This window comes from Lepisosteus platostomus, chromosome 4 (assembly GCF_059453375.1).
Source record: "Lepisosteus platostomus isolate fLepPlt1 chromosome 4, fLepPlt1.hap1, whole genome shotgun sequence".
NCBI classification, from domain to species: Eukaryota; Metazoa; Chordata; class Actinopteri; order Semionotiformes; family Lepisosteidae; genus Lepisosteus; species Lepisosteus platostomus.
In genome coordinates, this window is record NC_142614.1 from 15,180,551 (window position 1) to 15,197,796 (window position 17,246).

General features: G+C 41.9%; 1 protein-coding gene across 3 annotated transcripts in view; it reads left to right on the forward strand.

Annotated features, from left to right (window-relative positions):
• The window catches only part of myo5b (myosin VB), a 114,464-nt gene that overhangs the window by 50,348 nt on the left and 46,870 nt on the right, over positions 1 to 17,246 (forward strand). For all 3 annotated transcript variants that reach the window (XM_088628659.1, XM_088628658.1, XM_088628660.1), the window contains exons 4-8: positions 1,463 to 1,607; positions 10,935 to 11,091; positions 11,935 to 12,078; positions 15,247 to 15,328; positions 16,026 to 16,133. In XM_088628659.1, coding sequence (XP_088484785.1) covers positions 1,463 to 1,607; positions 10,935 to 11,091; positions 11,935 to 12,078; positions 15,247 to 15,328; positions 16,026 to 16,133 — 636 coding nt within the window. The remainder of the gene's footprint in view (positions 1 to 1,462; positions 1,608 to 10,934; positions 11,092 to 11,934; positions 12,079 to 15,246; positions 15,329 to 16,025; positions 16,134 to 17,246) is intronic.

A 17,246-nucleotide genomic window follows, 5' to 3' on the forward strand; every position in this document is an offset into this window, starting at 1 on the left:
GTGCCTTCCTCCTGTGCACTTCTCCTCTGCTTGATTTGTAATATCTTGTGTTTTTGTGGCACAAGGATAGTTTAAGAGAAGCTGTTTCTTTATCTTTTCAGTGTTAGAAGTGTGTTAAAAATAGTCGTGCATTCCCTCTCTTTGTTTGTTTTTCAACTTCGGGGGTGGTTTAGCCATCTCCATAGTAACACATCCCCATGTTTTGAGTGTAGATGGTTTAATTTCAAACTTCAGCTAATTATAACACATTCTTCTGTCTTTTTACAAGTCTAAAAAAAAACATACCTTCATTTTACCTCAATGAATTAGTACACTTTCACATCTAGTGTTTACATTTTCAGTCTCTGAGGATGCTGGTCTCTGATCTAGTCTAAAGGCTGTGCTGTACTACCGCAGGGCAAAGGAAAATCCCTCAGGCGTCTTTAAATCCTAAAACATACCCCACTTCTACTCATCTGCTATTTCTCATGCATAACATGCGTTTTTTCAAACTGTTTGGGCTTTGTATTTTTGTCTTTTGTTCCATACCATTTCAGAATGCATTTTAAAAAGCAACAGGAACATTGATTAATTTTGTAAAACAGTGGAATGTGTCGTTTGAAGAGCCTCTGTACTTAATAAACTATTCGAATATGCTTAACAAGCATTGGCGATGAAACATCTGTTGCAAGGAGCGCTTGAAGAATGAAAACAAGGCCTTACAGGAATTGACCTTCAAAAGCCACTTCTTTGATTTGCACTTCAAATTTCTCAGCTCGGTCTCAGGCAAGCAAGATTGGATTTTAGATGCAGCACACCAGGTTTATGAGATGGAAAGCTCCTGTAATGAACTCTACTCACCAGCAGTACACTTCATTTGTTCTTTGGCTTTAAAGTTCACATCTGAAAAACCATGACAGTACTCGCTCTGCTCTGCTGAACGGAAACATTGTTTCTAAGATTTTGCTGTTATGTACTGTAATTTTGGAAACCTATAAAGTATATGTAGAGGCTCTCATATTACCTTAATGGCTACCTACAGTAGGCCCAGTAAAGATTGTGTTGCTGATCAAGCTCTGTGACATTTATGGGAGAATGGATATTACCTGAATGATTTGCAGTCTGAAACCATTTTGTTAATTAATCTGCAGTTTGTAGCAGAGGGGTGGCCAGCTCATTAATTACTCTAATAAGATGATTGACAGGTGGTTGCTTGTTGCTTTGCTTAGGTTTTGATTAAATAGTTCTGTCATGGTTGGAGGACTTAATAAGACAACCGATGGAATAACTTATGGATAAAATTCCTTAATAAGGATCCTGAGTTCCTATTGATAATGGTACTTGGTGATCAGAGAGGACTGATCTATTCACAAAATCCAGCACAGCATAACATCCCATGGGAGCAGGTAATTCTATTGAGGATACGTGATCCAAAGCTTGGCATTACCTGGTTACATCTGTGATCTTTGTTTCTTGTTCTCAGGGATTGTTCTTGTTGCCATAAACCCTTATGAGCAGATGCCCATCTATGGAGACGATGTGATCTACGCCTACAGCGGCCAGAACATGGGTGACATGGACCCCCACATCTTCGCGGTGGCAGAAGAGGCTTACAAGCAGATGGCCAGGTAAGCAGGGGCTTCTCCTGGGTCCAGTTCCTCACGCCTGGAGCTCATTAGCAAAAGGATGGCCGCAGCCGCAGGAAGGCCGTGGGACAAAAGTAACTCGCTTTTTTGTTAAGTTTAGGATGACCATTTCCAACCACCGCCTAAGCCAGTTTAGCTACCTGTCTGGTCATGACATCTCAGCTCTCAGCTGTGATCCCTGTAGCCTGACGCAGGTGATTGGAGACTATACTGTAAACAGGCGCCGTCCTTCGGATGAGACATAAAACCGAGGTCCTGACTCCCTGTGGTCATTAAAAATCCCAGGGCGTTTCTCGAAAAGAGTAGGGGTGTAACAATAAGGAAGTGTAGACAGAAAAATCCCACCCACCCTCGTTCCAGCCAATCGCTTTTTAACACACGCCACAGGAGGAGCAGCCCCGTACCGGAGGTTCAGGCTGATTGGAGGAGAGGTGTGTCTGTCACTGAGAGCTCTGGGAAAGTGCAAGCACCGAGGACGCCACTGTGGCAATGTGTCACTGACAGAGCCCTGGTTGACTAAAGGCCCCTTACCTTCAGCGAGGGCATTCGAAAATTAACTCACTTTTACCAGAGTCAGAGAACGGACACCAGCGCTATCCCCTGCAGATCTGCCTTGTGAACGGTGAAAGCTTGCTCTGGGTTCCTGTCTTTTTTGCAGAATTTTCTATATATTTATTTGTATTTCATAGGGTGGCATGGTAGCACAGTGGTTAGCATTGCGGGGTCTATTCCAGACCTGGGGTATTATCTGCATGGGGTTTGTGTGTTCTCCCTGTTTTTCGTGTCTGATCTGTAGTTCATGACCGTGATTGAAAGATATACTGGATTATTGTGATCACAGTCTGGAACAGAATCATCTGGGTTGCCTCTTCTCACCATGAAATCCCAGGAGCCTTAATGTTGTATAGCATTTGGACTGGAAAGAGATAACAATGCACTAAGATTCAGGGCTGGATTTCATTGGCTATTATAGCAGAGAGATTTTTAGGAAAGGCTTTGACAGCCACTATGAGCTGTATCTTTTGCCACCCTGTATCCAGTATGTAGTGTCATAAATCTTGTAACACTGGCTTTCATCCAGCTTTTTGGCAGCAGCTATACTCGAGCAGCTACTTACTATTAGTCTTCACAACAAGATTTTCAACTGATTTTGATCACATTTGTTGATTATTTAAAAAACTTAAGAATTCTATTTAAAGGATATGCATCATTTCAACAGCATTACACAGAAGTGTGCCGCATTATCATGTACTTAAAAAAAGCCTTATAGCGGTCACTGTTATGTGATTTGAATCTCTAACTTGTTTAAAATGCTGAAGTCGTTTCTGTCATTATTGTAACAGAAACAGTGGGCTCCCGGTGTTGAACATAGTTACAGTAGGTGCTCTGTGCCGAGAACCATATTTATGAATTATTTCCTGTCTACTCAGTTTTAGTGCTCTGTGCCACCGAGACGGGTGTGTTTATAGTGCGGTTGTTACAATGATACTTTCTCATGTGGGAGAGGTTAATAGGTTGTGAACAGCACTTTAATTTTATTCGAAACCCTTAAATCCTTTGCTTTTCCGGCGCATAGCAAAGCTGCGTTACTCCAGTGAGCCGTTTTTAAAGCCACTTCTTGCTTTAAAAAGGCAATAATTCAAAGTTTTTTTACAGTGTAGTGTGTAGCATCAGGGTTGTATTGGCAAAGCATTTTTAAAATTATAACAGATTACGTCTGGCAAGATAATGAATGAAAATGTTGCATTTTCAGGCAGGTGAAAATAATAAAGTTTTTAGCCAACAAGGGGTGTAGTTGTGGTAGTGAATTGAGAGATTGCTTGGAAAAGGAGCAATTTGGAGTCATTTAGCTGATAAAAAAGGACTGTGAATTCTTTTAGTAAGGCTTTTGAGAGCCCAAAGGATGCACAATGCTTCTTTATCAAGAAAGGAAGACCGTTCTGTGGAAACCTCTGATCTTTAGCGGGCTTAGGGCTAAGATCTTGGAGGTGAGGAAGTGCTGTGGAGCAGGTCTAAAAGAAACCGTGAGGCAAAGTTTCACCGCAATTCATAACTAATCTCAGCGACTGGTTTAAGATGATGATGTGAGTGCCTAACATAAACATTTATTTTTTAAGATCAACTTTATAATGCTGTATTTTCAGTTATTTGTATTCAGTTTCTTTTAAAATAAAGATGGTAGCAAAGAATAACAATTCTAAATAGCTGTCACACACTCATGAGCTGGGGGTATAAAAAATAATATCTTTATTAACTGTGTCTTGAGCTGGGACAGTTTTGATCTGGAACAGAAAGCAGAGTAAAATTTATTTTTAAGTGGAACATTTTCTGGTTTGGGTTACATTTCTTTGTATGTATAGAAGCAGCCCCTGAAATTAGTTAGCACTTTAGTTGAAGGAATGGTTGTGCCAGCTGTATTACAGTGTGGTGCAATAACCCCTCTGGTGTTTTTAAATAGTAACACGAAAAACAGAGTTAAACAGATAGCATGCTAAAATTGATTGAATTTGAGCACCTGTCCACTGAACTTTTAAAACACTGGCCTTTCCAAATGAAGCCATTAGGTGCTTGCGGAGTTTGCACATGCAACCCAGGCAGAAGGTAATGCTTTCATGCTCTTGGCTCTCTTGTCTGGCACACAGCTACACGCCCTTTAAAGTTTGCACAACAAGTTTAGTAACATTCTTTTCAAGGCTTTGACTAGATGTATAATATGACTTTTGAATAGATGTTTATACATGAATCCTGTCACTTTGCAATCTCTGTGAAGAGAAACGTGTCACAATTAAATTAAAGCAGTTAAACTGAAGGATTGTTCAGGTCTGTATCTTGACAGTAGGAAGCCCTGATTTTACAAAGAGAGCAGTTTCATTTTCAGAACCACTAGCCTGACTCAGGTGTAAGTAATGATGATTATGATATTAATAACATTAATAAGAAGAAGAGAAAATCAAAGTATCATTTTTTATATTTAAACGTAAAAGGTTTCTTAATCATTCACAGCTAAAGTACAGCCCTGCCTGTACAAGGATACATAGTTATGAAAAAAGGTGTATTCTCTGTGTATTGTATTGTATCTGTAAAAAAAATCAGGGACTAAGAAATGCCATTTATGACATTTGGAAAGTGTGTTGCACCTACATCTTATTTCGATTGGATTAAAAAAGGTTGGAGATGGTAACACCATGCCCCATCACAATGAAAGAGTGTACGAGGCAGATTAAAATGACAGTACTGATCTCCATCATCCAGGTTTTCTTGGGGAAAAAGAAAAATCAACTGTGAAACTGTCAGAAGTGTCAGTAGACACAACATTCTTGTACATTCTGATTGGCTGCCCTGCATTTTTCTGTTTAGGACTAGACCAGGTTAGCATAGCCTCACTGTTCCTCCGAGTCTTTGGTTTGCTTTATAGTCTACAGATTTGCAGAAGAACTATTATTTCCAAGATTTGATAGAAGCACTTAAGCAGCCCTTAAAAGGTTGTACTGTAGAGAATTGAGTTTAGTTAAACTAAAAGCTCAAGTGCTTACTTCAATATTTGTGATGAATCTGGTCAGTAATCTGTTTGTGTGCTTTGATTTAATGTCAGATGCCTCTGTATCTGCTTTCGGTTTGAGCCAGGAATGCTTTCCAGCAGAAGCTGTGTCGCTCTCAGAGGGTGCCGTTTCTGTGACTGCATGCATTTTAAATCACGCCTGGGTACAGGCTGGCACTGTGCCGGCCGCCTCCAGGCTTATTCAGAGATTACTCCTGAAAGATGAAGAAAGGGAAGTGAATATTGATTCAGAGACCCTGGAAATCCATATCCAGGATTAGGTCCAATTTTGGCTTAATCCAGGTGAGGACAGATCAAGAATGTGAGGATTAGTTTCAGAATTTAATTGCATTCTATCATTGTACCTACATGTCCCTAAGCAGTGAGAGACAATTCTTCATTTCGGGGAAACTGCACGCTGAACCACAGGTTTGACAGAGTTTGTTTTGCTCTGTCCCCTCACATACTGCTTTTCAAGTTAGTCCCAAGTCCCCAGGTATTGCTCAGCTCTCCAGGAATGTCACAGGTCTGTCCTGGTTGATCTAAGACACTGGTTCCCAATCCTGGTCCTGGTGAGCCACACACCGGTTGGATTTTGTTACAGCGAAGCCCTCAGTTCCGCAATCAAACCTTCTGTTGACTTAACAATATGAAGGGTTTAATAATATCTTTCTTTCCAGTTCTTAAACATGTTGAAGCTTTAACTGTTGTATTTTATAAGTGAATTAAAATCCCAAACTTGTGACTAGAAATAAAATGCAAATACGTTATTGAAGCAACTTTTCAGATCAGCTGAGGCTTCAGTAATCTGATGCAGTTGGGATGGAATGAAAATCCGCAGGTGTGTGGGTCACAGGACCAGGACTGGGAATCACTCATCTAGAGTTGATCCCCGGCTGGCTCTTTCGAGTCTCGAGGGAAATGCCCTGAAGGGTTTGTTGTTTGTGCAGTGTTGTGGCATTTTTACTCCGTGTCTGATGCAGAGAAGCAGCTGTGTGCCTGTGTGGTGGGCGTGGCCGGCGTGCTGCCCTGAAGCCACACCTGCAGCAGGTGTCAGATTGAGGACCGAGGGAGAGAGCGACTGAGAGGAGCAGGACAAGGAAACACTGCCGGATAAACCGAGACAGCTCGGATTTCTCAGCACATTAAATGGATGTGGGTGTTGTGTATGATATGTGGCTGCTGGTCTCTAGCATCCTCATCTGATCCCTTTATCCAGAATAGAAAGTGAAGTCCCCGGAGTCCCATAAGGTTCCTTGCCATTCCTCTGCCCTTTCAAGCATTTATGCTGGTCTGTTTGTCATATTCTGGGCACTGCTGTGTAGCTCGGGCAATAACTCAGGCTCTTCAAGCAATCATTACAATGATCTTGAAATCTATGTCCTCCTAGTCTGCCTTTCACATTACTGTGATCGTAAAGGGTGTGATAGAAAAATTCCTGAAACTAAATAGTCCTCCTAATGGCTGCTCACCTTCTCTCTTACATGCAGTGTTCCTGCATTGTACTCTGAGCTTGCCGTAGAGGTCTGTGCTTAATCTTCAGTCTCCACAGCCCAGATTTGAACCTTACAACAAGCTTACAATTAAATATTTTGTCAGACTTTTTAAAAACCACAATACTGGATGGTGATAAAAGATTTAAACTTAAAGGCTGATTTATATTTAAAGCAGGTCCTCTTGTCCTCTTTGTACCGACTTCTTCTGTATGTCTGTCAGACCCAGTTCTAGAAGTTTCAGTTTTCAGAATAGTACAATCTAGCAACTAGTTTTAATAAAATATTTGCTACATTTATTCTTTCTCTGTACATACTGTAATGCACTTGAATTAATTGGTTGGTGCACTTTATACAAAGGCTAAGGGGAAACAGATTCTTTTTTACTCCATTGGGTTTATTTTTTCTGGCTTATTCAGTCCAGATACGAACTGGATAATGAGGCTGCAGAGGCAGATGCTAGAGAACGAAACAGGAGCAACAGATGACATGTCACATCAGCTTTTTCTTAGCTGGCAGGACAGCAGATGTCCTTGCAGTCTCTCAGATCAGAAGGGGAATGACCTCGGGCTCTAGGGGACTGAAGACAGACAAGCGTCACATCTCTGGAGTAACAGCTCGATTCATTCCTTCGTGCTGAGAACCAGAAGAGAGATGATAGAGCTACGACGCTGAACACGAGGCAGATGCGGCTCATATTGAAACAGTCCAGCAGGCATCCTTTCAGGCACAGGAGCGTCCCTGCAGGAGCGTCTTAGACCTCCCCTGTCTTAGGCCTAGAAGATCATCAAATAATGTCCCTTGCATTTTGGCCAAATGTATTTCCAGACGGGTTACTCAAAAACCATGACCCCTGCAGCTCAGCCCCCAAATTACCACAGTTCACGGATGCGGAAAAAGGCAAGTTTTGTTCGTGGGAGAATGAAATCAGCCTTTCAGTGTAAGCCAGGCTGGTGTGTGCTGTAATGTGGATGGCCACGTTTGATATTGACTGAGAGAATCATCATAATAGTTTTATAGAGCTGTTTCCACTTGCACTGTTGTTAAAGAAGGGTTTAAGCAAATTCCTTCCTGGTCAGTCTCTCAGAGAGCCAGTGGACATCATCTTCATATTAAAGGGCAATAAAAGAGGTGATGTTTGCACACCAATAAAAAGGGAGAGGGAGAAAAAGCAGAGTGTTGCTCTCTCAGCTGTCCCGGGGACAGTTAAGGAAAAGTCAGAAATCCCGTGTTCTGGCTCCTACATGCTCGACGTGTAGTTATGAAGTCGGTAATAACCATGTCACTTCACATCTGCTGGAAACTGTTTCCACTTCATCACTTGCGAACCTGTGATGAAGCTTTGCATTCAGCTTGGCACAAAACGTGGGGGAATTAAAAAAAAACCCCGAAAGACAACAACTCTGTCTGCAAAGGTGTAACTTTTCACCTGTTGCAAGAACACAGTGTAACCAGAAGTGGGGAAAAGCCTTTTCCTGGAAAGAGCTGTGGCCCGGTCCGAGTCCCCTGTTGTTGCTGCTGTCCGGCATGTTCGCAGAACACACAGGCCTGCACGGCCTCCTGCACAGCTCTTCCTGACCAGTCGGAAGGGTTCAGTTTGATGGTACTCCAGTCCCATGTGCTTTTTTTTCCCACTGCGACAAAGACCTCAGATGTAGAGGTACAGTATATACTCCTTGCCTCGCATAACAACAAGAGAATCTGCAACAGCTGAATTAGTCAAATGCTTTGACCCCATTCGCTTCCGAAATTCTCCCTATTCATTGCTGTAGAAAAAACAACACTAATGTAGGTTTTGCTCCCTATAGATAATCTGAGGAGACTCGGGAATGAAGGGATTGTCACAGCAGATGCTCACAACAGTGAGAAGTATTACATGGACAGAAATGTTTCTCTTATAAACTCTTTAATACATGTGCCTTTCCCTTGCCTGACTGGCCCATGTTTAATATATGAATGTGCCTGCTGCCAGAGATCTTATCCTCCTCAAACCTGTTCTGGCATCTCAAGAGGGGTTTGTTTTTAGAAGCATCATCTGTCTAGCCAAGGTTTGCCTTGGAAGTATTATTACAGCTTGTGAGATGATGCCAACACTTGATTACTTTCATATCACTCCGGTACCCATCCTGAGTGATCTTTCTTCTGGAAGAGCAGCTCCTTCTCCTGGATACAGCTGAGCAAGGCGTTGATGTCTCTGCATGCAGGGCTCTGTCCTGTGTCTGTGCTGATTGCGGGTCCTTCTTAGATTAAGACACAAACCTGTTGAGTCTCCACTTCCTGACCTTTCATAAATTTAATGCGGAACAACAATGACTTTTGGTGGCTAAAATTGTGAAACCTTCTTGATGGATCAGTGTTCTGTACAGTATAGGCATATCCCTTTAAGGCCAAGGATGTTATCCTTTTTTGATGATTCCAGAACAGCATTCTTCTTTGTTGTAGCATGGGTTCCCGCAGTTACCACAGTATTCTAAATACCGAGGTAAACACCGAGGTTTTCCCAAAATGTTGTATATTTTTGATGGAATTTTCCTTGACTTGAATTTTATACTTTACACTGTTAGTATTTTGGGGGAGATTTTGGTTAATTAAGTGTTCTGAGATGGAATGTTCTAGAACGCCTCTCTTGTTAATTTTTGCTCCTGTCGTGTCTCCTGGCCCTTGCTGTGAAGAGGCTGACTGTCTCACCTCTCCTCCTGTAGCTGCAGAATTCCATTAGTGAGAAGGGGAAGTGTGAGTGGGGAGATGAGGGCAAGGCTGAGTGACAAACATGGCCTTCTCCGAAGAGACAGGAGCATGTGAATTACATGAGTCGGTTCCTTTAAGAGTCTTCTCCCAGGTATCTAGGAGTTTGAAAATGTTTTTGAACTGCCATATGTCTTCATGCATATTTCATCTAGCGATTACCTCTTGAGACATTTAATTTGCACTTGTTTTCTGGATTCATTAAATAATTTTGAGAATGAGGGAAGTTGAGCATCTCACTCTTTGGCAAGTTTGTTTTTTGCAGAAAGTTAACTGCCGTACAATTGCAGGCAAGACTATATCTGATCATCTCCTAATCTGAATCTAAAGAATAAAACAGGCTCAATGTTGACCATGCCTAGAACCTGTAAAATTACAAGGTAGAATTGTATGAATGTAATGTTTTCATTTGTTCATTATGTAGTACTATTTATCCTAAAGGATCTAAAACCTTCTACAAGTTGTTTCAAAGACATCAACAGTTGAACTTGCGATGCAGAGACATATTGAACGGGTGTCAAACTGTTCTTAAAAGGAACTAATAGAATGCAAAGATAATAGTAAGTTAACTACTATTGTTAAGTAAAGTAACTTTAAAGTAAGTAAAGCAAGGAAAGCTGGATACTAACTTAATGCATTGGTCAAATGTTTAGCATTTGAAAACACTCATTTCTGTACATCTTTCACATTCTATCAGACACACTTTTTCTTGTGATACATTTGTATGCATGCAGTGATCTTTGCTGTAATGCACACCGTGTCCTGCGCTAGTTCATCTCTCAGCAGCACACTTGAACATAGGCATGGAGTCAGTAGTTTGCACATGTTTCTGCAGGTGATGAGACCTATATAAACATGTTGTGTAATTTCTCTGACCTTTCTCTGATAATGGCTAAAAACGCTAATCACTCATGCATGTAAAACTAATGCACTCATAGAACAGAATTCTTGTACTTTGAAGAGGGGAAAAAGCTCTTTTATGGGCTGTATTTGCAGTTTGAAATCGGTCCCCTTGCTTCGTCTCATGAAATGTAAGCGTGTTTATACCTTCGTTATGAGTAATTTAATTTAGCGCATTTCTTTTTTTTTTGGATAAAGCAAAAGCCTTTTCTGGTTTCATAAATACTCTTCATTCTGTTACCTCCCATTTTAAATTTGTTGTGTCTTGACTGCTTTAAATATTTTCTGGACCCTTTAGAAAAAAGTATCAAAACATATCCAGAAAACAGGATGTGGATATATCTCTATCCAGGATTGAGGAAATACTGGTGCGACAGTACATTCAGGACTGGTATTGCCCCATGCCAGCTTTAATGTCTCTTTCACATGCTGTTCCTGTCTGCTGGCACAATCCTCTTTCACGGTCATGTGCAGAGGAGCGTTGTGTCCTATTGCCTTGAGCTCTGGGTTCCTGTGGATGGATCCAACACTTGTATAAAGGAAGGCGCTCCGAAGTACCGTGACAGTCTTGTGCATGGTCTTGCCTTGACTGTTATCCGCTAACTGCACGGATACCTCTCCCTGTTGTTTCAGAGATGAGAAGAACCAGTCCATCATTGTGAGTGGAGAGTCAGGGGCAGGGAAGACCGTGTCTGCCAAGTACGCCATGCGATACTTTGCCACTGTGGGCGGGTCAGCCAGCGACACCAATGTGGAAGAGAAGGTGCTTGCCTCCAGCCCAATCATGGAGGTAAGGACTCTGTAGTGCAGAACCTGTGGTAGTATGGAACAAGCTGCCCCAGCCATGTGATTGAAGATGATGCCCTGGCTTCTTTCAAAACACGGCTGGAATAGATACTTGAATACATTATCTACTAACTACCCCACAGGCTAGATAAGCCAAATGGCCTCCTCTCGTTTGTAACCTTTCTGATGTGCTGAACTTGGAGAAAACGTTAACAACATTAGGGGGTGGTCAATGCATTAGCACCTGGAAGGTAATTAATTATCTAACACTCTTAAAGCTCTCACAAATGTCAATACCAGTGGCCATTTTTTCTAATAATACACTGCATGGTTCCCCAAAGACTTGTCCTTGATAGTGATGGGACAGTGTGCATAGAAATAAAAAGTTTCAATACTCACACAAACTTGGCAGAACCAAACGATAATTTCCTTATTCTTTAACACATTAATATCCCTTTCAAGAAAAAGAAAACAGGAATTAGCTAAATGAGTTTGTGGGGAAAAAATGCTTCCTTTGTGTGTAGACTTAAACCTTGGCAACCTTTGCATTATTATGCAGTATTACTTGACATCTTTCTTGATTGATAAAGTGGAGAAAATGAACATGAAACAAATAAATATCCATTCCTACATTTTAACTCCCCTTTCATTTTTTCCTTGCCAGCAAAAGCATGGCCTTACACATACCTCTGCATCACACACTCAGCCCACACTTGGTGCTGCAGGAGGCCTGTGACTCCCTGGCTTTCAGGGTGTTAGACCATCTGGTAACAGCTGTTTCATGCAGCATTCTTAATCACTAGTGTTTGCCAAATGTTTTAAACCCCCCCTTTTTTCCCTCCCCAAGGCCATTGGAAATGCCAAAACCACCCGAAACGACAACAGCAGCCGTTTCGGAAAATACATTCAGATCGGCTTCGACAAGCGATATTACATCATCGGAGCCAACATGAGGACTTACCTTCTGGAGAAGTCGAGAGTGGTCTTTCAGGTTTGTGTTATGACTTATGTAGATTAAGAAAAGGGTTTATGACCAGGTCCGTGAGTAATATGTTGACAATTGCAGCAATTACAGCTTTTGGACATTGATTTGATGACACGGACCCCTTGCCTTTGTGAGTTTCAAGCCCCCTTTCTCCCTGATCTGCTCTTGCAGGACAAACTTACAGTACATTTTGAAACAGAACACCACCCAGCTCAGTGCAGTCCCAGCCAGTCTTCTTACCTTTGACAGCCCTCTCCACTGGCAGCTGAAAGAAATTATCCATCACTGCTCTGAAAAGAAAATGCGACCACACCTGTACTTTTTGTGCCCTTTGTTCCCAGTTTTCTGTCTTGTCAGCCTGAGAGAAGTGACACACAGAGCTAGTCTGCACTGGCCCGTGAAAATCAGTATCATCTATTGCATTTTCTTGTTTCTAGATTCCTGAGTCACTTTTGATTTTCATGACTCTTCACTCCCAAGAAAAGCTTTTTATGAGCTGCCTTACTGATGCCTCATATAAACTGGTCTGGCATTGTTCTCCAATCAAAGCAGCCCTGCCTACCTGTCTGTCTCTATATAAATCAGCATTCATTTCCTGTCAGACAGATCATGTAGAGTCATTCTAAAATGAGTGTTTGTAATAGCTGCCAAAATAGATCAATTTACACCACAAAATGAATTCCACTTTTTTAAATAAGATTTGTTTTCATTCCAAAGGATCCCATAGCTTTTCAGATCTTGGAAGGGGCCCACTTCGTCTCCCGCTGTAGCGCAGAATTCCAGTTCTGTGCTTTTGTTTTTCCCTGGACCTTCGGGTCAGGTTACTGTCATAGAGTGAGTTTCATGCCTGGACGACACTTGTAAAAAAACGTTTGATTTTAGGAACAGCACCAGAGTCCCAGCTCCAAGACAGGAGAAACATGGGAGAATGAACCCACTGTTTATGACAAAGGTTTGCTGAATTTTAAGCCAGTGCTCAGTTTACAATGAGTCGTCACAGTTAAATGAATTGTACCAGTGGTGCGTGCACAGTGTGTGTTGCATGTATATTTGAAAATAACTGTTAGGTGAGCATAGAAATGAAATGTTGTGTCCTGAAAAAGGTTTAGAGAAAAAACTTGTCAAGTGAGTTTTTCCGTAAATGTGTTCCAGTGATTACAAATCATTTTGCTGTCTGCATTCCTGCACGGTACACCTTACACAAAGTGACAGTGACTCAGTGTTTGTGAAGTGGACCTTAACGAGCAGGGAAAAGCAGTGTAACAGCTGTTCCAAAGAAGGAAGATGAAGAAAATGCTTTGTAGCGTGTCATTGTCTGTGTACTCGTGGGGGTGGCCGTTTTGTGTCTTTGTGGGACCTGGTGATTGTCTCATTTCACCCTGGTGCCAAACTGCAGTGAAAAGTCTCACCTGTTTGGTGGTTTAAAAGGCTGTGCAGGTGAAGTGGATTGTTGTGCCACAGAGGTAAATGGAGAAGGTACCTGCACTTTCAGGTTGTTATTGCTGGGTTTTCCAGATTGCCATTCTCAGTTTAAAAATTAATGCCAAACTCTTGATTTCCCTTTAACACCAGTTCTGCTTTAGTTATTTATCCTGATGTCACCTAGGCAAACTATTGCTCACCCTGTCTGATTCTAGGTTAATCTCACCCTGTCTGATTATGAGCACCTGCAGGACTATGTCACTTTGGTCCTGAGCTGACTCAGTGAAGATGTCATGGATGGTTGAAAGGTTTTCAGACCTGGACTGTTTAAAACATGAGAAAGACTGAAGCCTTCAGAAATGTTCTACATGGTTGTGGGATAGGCCATCATCTTCAAACTGAAAGGGTTTTTGCACATTGGAAACTTTGGGAACATGTCAAAATCAGATGCCTAGAGAGGCTCAGATATGGATCGCGGAAATTCTCAGTTGACACCCCAGGTAGGGTTAGGGTTAGAATTCACTCACTACTTAGGTTTTGTAGTCCTATCTGACATTTTTATTTTCAGAAACTCTCGGGCCTGGGTGGCGCGGTGCACCGGGTGGTAGTTGTATCCCGAAATGAGTCGGCAGTATCAAAAGTTGTCATCAGGCTTTATTAAATCTCGTTTTATTGCAAGAGCTTTGATCAACGGTCTTGATTGTTTCCCACTCATACAGTACCTTTAGGTTTTTTGAAAATGTCAAAATCAAAATAGTTCTATCTGAAAATTATTTTTTCAGAAGCTGTCTGGGGTCTGGGTGTCATGGTGCACCGCGTGGTAGTTGTATCCCGAAAGTGAGTCGGTGGGATCAAAAGTTGTCATCAAGCATTATTGAATCTAATTTAATTGCAAGAGCTTTGATAAGTTGTCTTGATTGTTTCCCACTCATACCTTTAGGTTTGGGGAACATGTCAAAATCCGATGCCCAGATTGGCTCAGATATAGGTTGCGGAAATGCTCATTTGACACCTTAGGTAGAGTTAGGGTTAGAATTCACACACTACTTAGGCAAATTTTAAGCTCAGTGCTGGTTTTTGGGGCCATAGTCAGGTTTAGGACGGGTGGTTTTGTAGTCCTATCTGAATTTTTTTTTCATAAAGTCTGGGGCCTGGGTGTCATGGTGCACCGCGTGGTAGTTGTATCCCGAATCTGAGTTAGTGGTATCAAAAGTTGTCACCAAGCATTATTGAAACTAATTGCAAGAGCTTTGATCAACGGTCTTGATTGTTTCCTACTCATACCTTTAGGTTTTGGGAATATGTCAATATCCAATTCTCAGAGATTTTCAGATATAGATTGCTGAAATGCTCAGTTGACACCCCAGGTAGTGTTAGGGTTAACATTCACGCACTACTTAGACAGTTATATTTCTAAATAATGTATTTGTTGCTCATTGCTCATTTCTGATGTTGTTTGTTTATGCCTGATAATAGTAGAAAACTGAATCTAAAGCCTAATCAAATGTTCTTATATTAACGGAGTTTGTTGTTTTCTTCAAGTGTCACTGTTATCAACTTTGCTAATGTTTTTAAAATGTACTTGCATGCTGAATATCAGTGCTAATCTTTTTGTAACAATTATAGTCAACACATAATAAACTTTATCAGTCTGCTGTTAGGGTAGCAGATTTAAGTTCATGTGGAAACTTTGGACAGTTCACATGGTCCTGAGCTCCGTCATCAGCGTAATAATGTTTGATTATATTTCAGGCTGAAGATGAGAGAAACTATCACATATTTTATCAGCTGTGCGCCTCTGCTAGCCTGCCCGAGTTTAAGGATCTCTCATTGAGTAAGTGCCTTTGTCTTTCTTTTTTTTGAAGGAGCAATGATCAGCTTTATCAGGGTGAGAGATGCTGCTCTCTTGGAACAAACTCCCTGGTTTTGATGGTGACTTGTCTTTGACAAAGCAGCTTTCTCATGAGATGTGAATCTATCTCTAGGAAAATATATTCTAAATTTCTGAACTTGAAGAGAGGAGTATTTAGCCCATTTATTGTTTTTATATAATTGCAATAAAAAGTGCTCACCTGAATAAAGGGTGTGAGGCAGGGCTACCCACTGGGCTGGACACAAGGCCATTGCATAACACACACATACATTCACTCACATACAGGGAACAATTTAGAGACACCAATTATCCTGGACAGTATGTCTTTGGACTATAGGTGTAAATCAGGACACCAAACCAGAGAGTGCCCCCATGGATCCAAAGAGAACATGCAAACCTTGCACAAAACAGAACTGAACCCCAGAACTGTGAGGCACCACAAAGGCAGATGTTTCTGTGCTGGACTTGTAATTCTCTAATGACAACTGAAATCACTTTGTTTACAGAACAGGTAACAGTCTGCAGTTTCTTGTGCTGGAAGTAGGCTGACGTACAGGTTGTTACACAGAGGGCTGGACAGATCTGACACTTCTGACCCTCCCTCTGCGCTGGGCTGTACGGGTGGGTGACACAGTCTCTCACTCGCTCTTTCCTCCAGCCTCGGCAGAGGACTTCTTCTACACCTCGCAGGGTGAGAACATCTTCATTGATGGGGTGAACGACGCCAAGGACTTCGAGAAGACCAGGAAAGCCTTCACGCTGCTTGGTGAGTGACCCTGGGGTGACCACTCGGTCACTCCGTGTGGTCAGGAAGTCAGGGGCTCCAGACACCACTGGAATCAGACATGTTTACCTGTAATCGTTGTTGGTAATCGGTGCTCTATTATATTAATGATCCTCATTAATATACTGTAAATGAAAAAACATTAAGGCAGATGATAGAATGTTACACACTTCCTACAGCTTTCCCCTTTCTCTATAGGATTATGTATGGAAATGTTGAATGTATGTTTTTTTGTCAATTAAAAACGCTACAGCTAGAGTGTGTTTTTTGTTGGCGTGTGCAGCGCAATCTGTCAGTACTGTACAGAGAGATTTTTGTCAGTATGGCGCTGTCTGCTTATAAGTGTTGTCTCACATATGTGTTCATACTGTAACCCTTGGATACTGTAGTTTTGTCACATGACCCAGGATTCTGTGATGTTTTTTTTTGGTTAAACAATATTACAATTACAGCAAACACCTTCTAAAGGACAAAAAAAGTTCTGAGTTTCCTCAGCATATCAATCACACTGCAGCAGAGTTTCACTGGAGAGAAATCATCCCTAAATGAATTCCACGGTAAAATATTTCTTCCATGAGGAGTTCCAGTACCTGTGTACCAAAAGCACCCTGGTGATAAATAAGTGCCCAGACTGCAGCTATTCACAGAATTAGTTTTCCATTGTCTGCTGTGTTTTTCTCATACTGTTCTCCCACAGTGCAGTCTGTTCTCAAGTTATTACTTTCCAAAGAAGAAAAGAACCAGGTGCCCTGTGGCGTTCTAGCAAGAAGCGGAGGTCTGTTACAGGCCTCTCACCCAGGCACTCCACATTAATTGTGTTTGCTTCAGCTGATGGCCGGGTCGGAGCTGAGTCGTAATAGACCTTTCCTCCACTGTCCCAGGTTTCCCTCGCAGCCGGCCGGCAACCGCGGCCCGTTTGGAGCATTAAGAGCTCCTCATGGTTTAAAGCAGCTCAGCCAGCCTTTTCAGTCGGAGCCCACCCACCTCCGAGCTGATGCTCTGCCCACTCTCCCCACGCCCCCGCGCCCACAGCCTTGTGTCTGAGGAGAATGTGTTATCACTTCGCCATGGAGCCACCCACCTCACAAACACGAA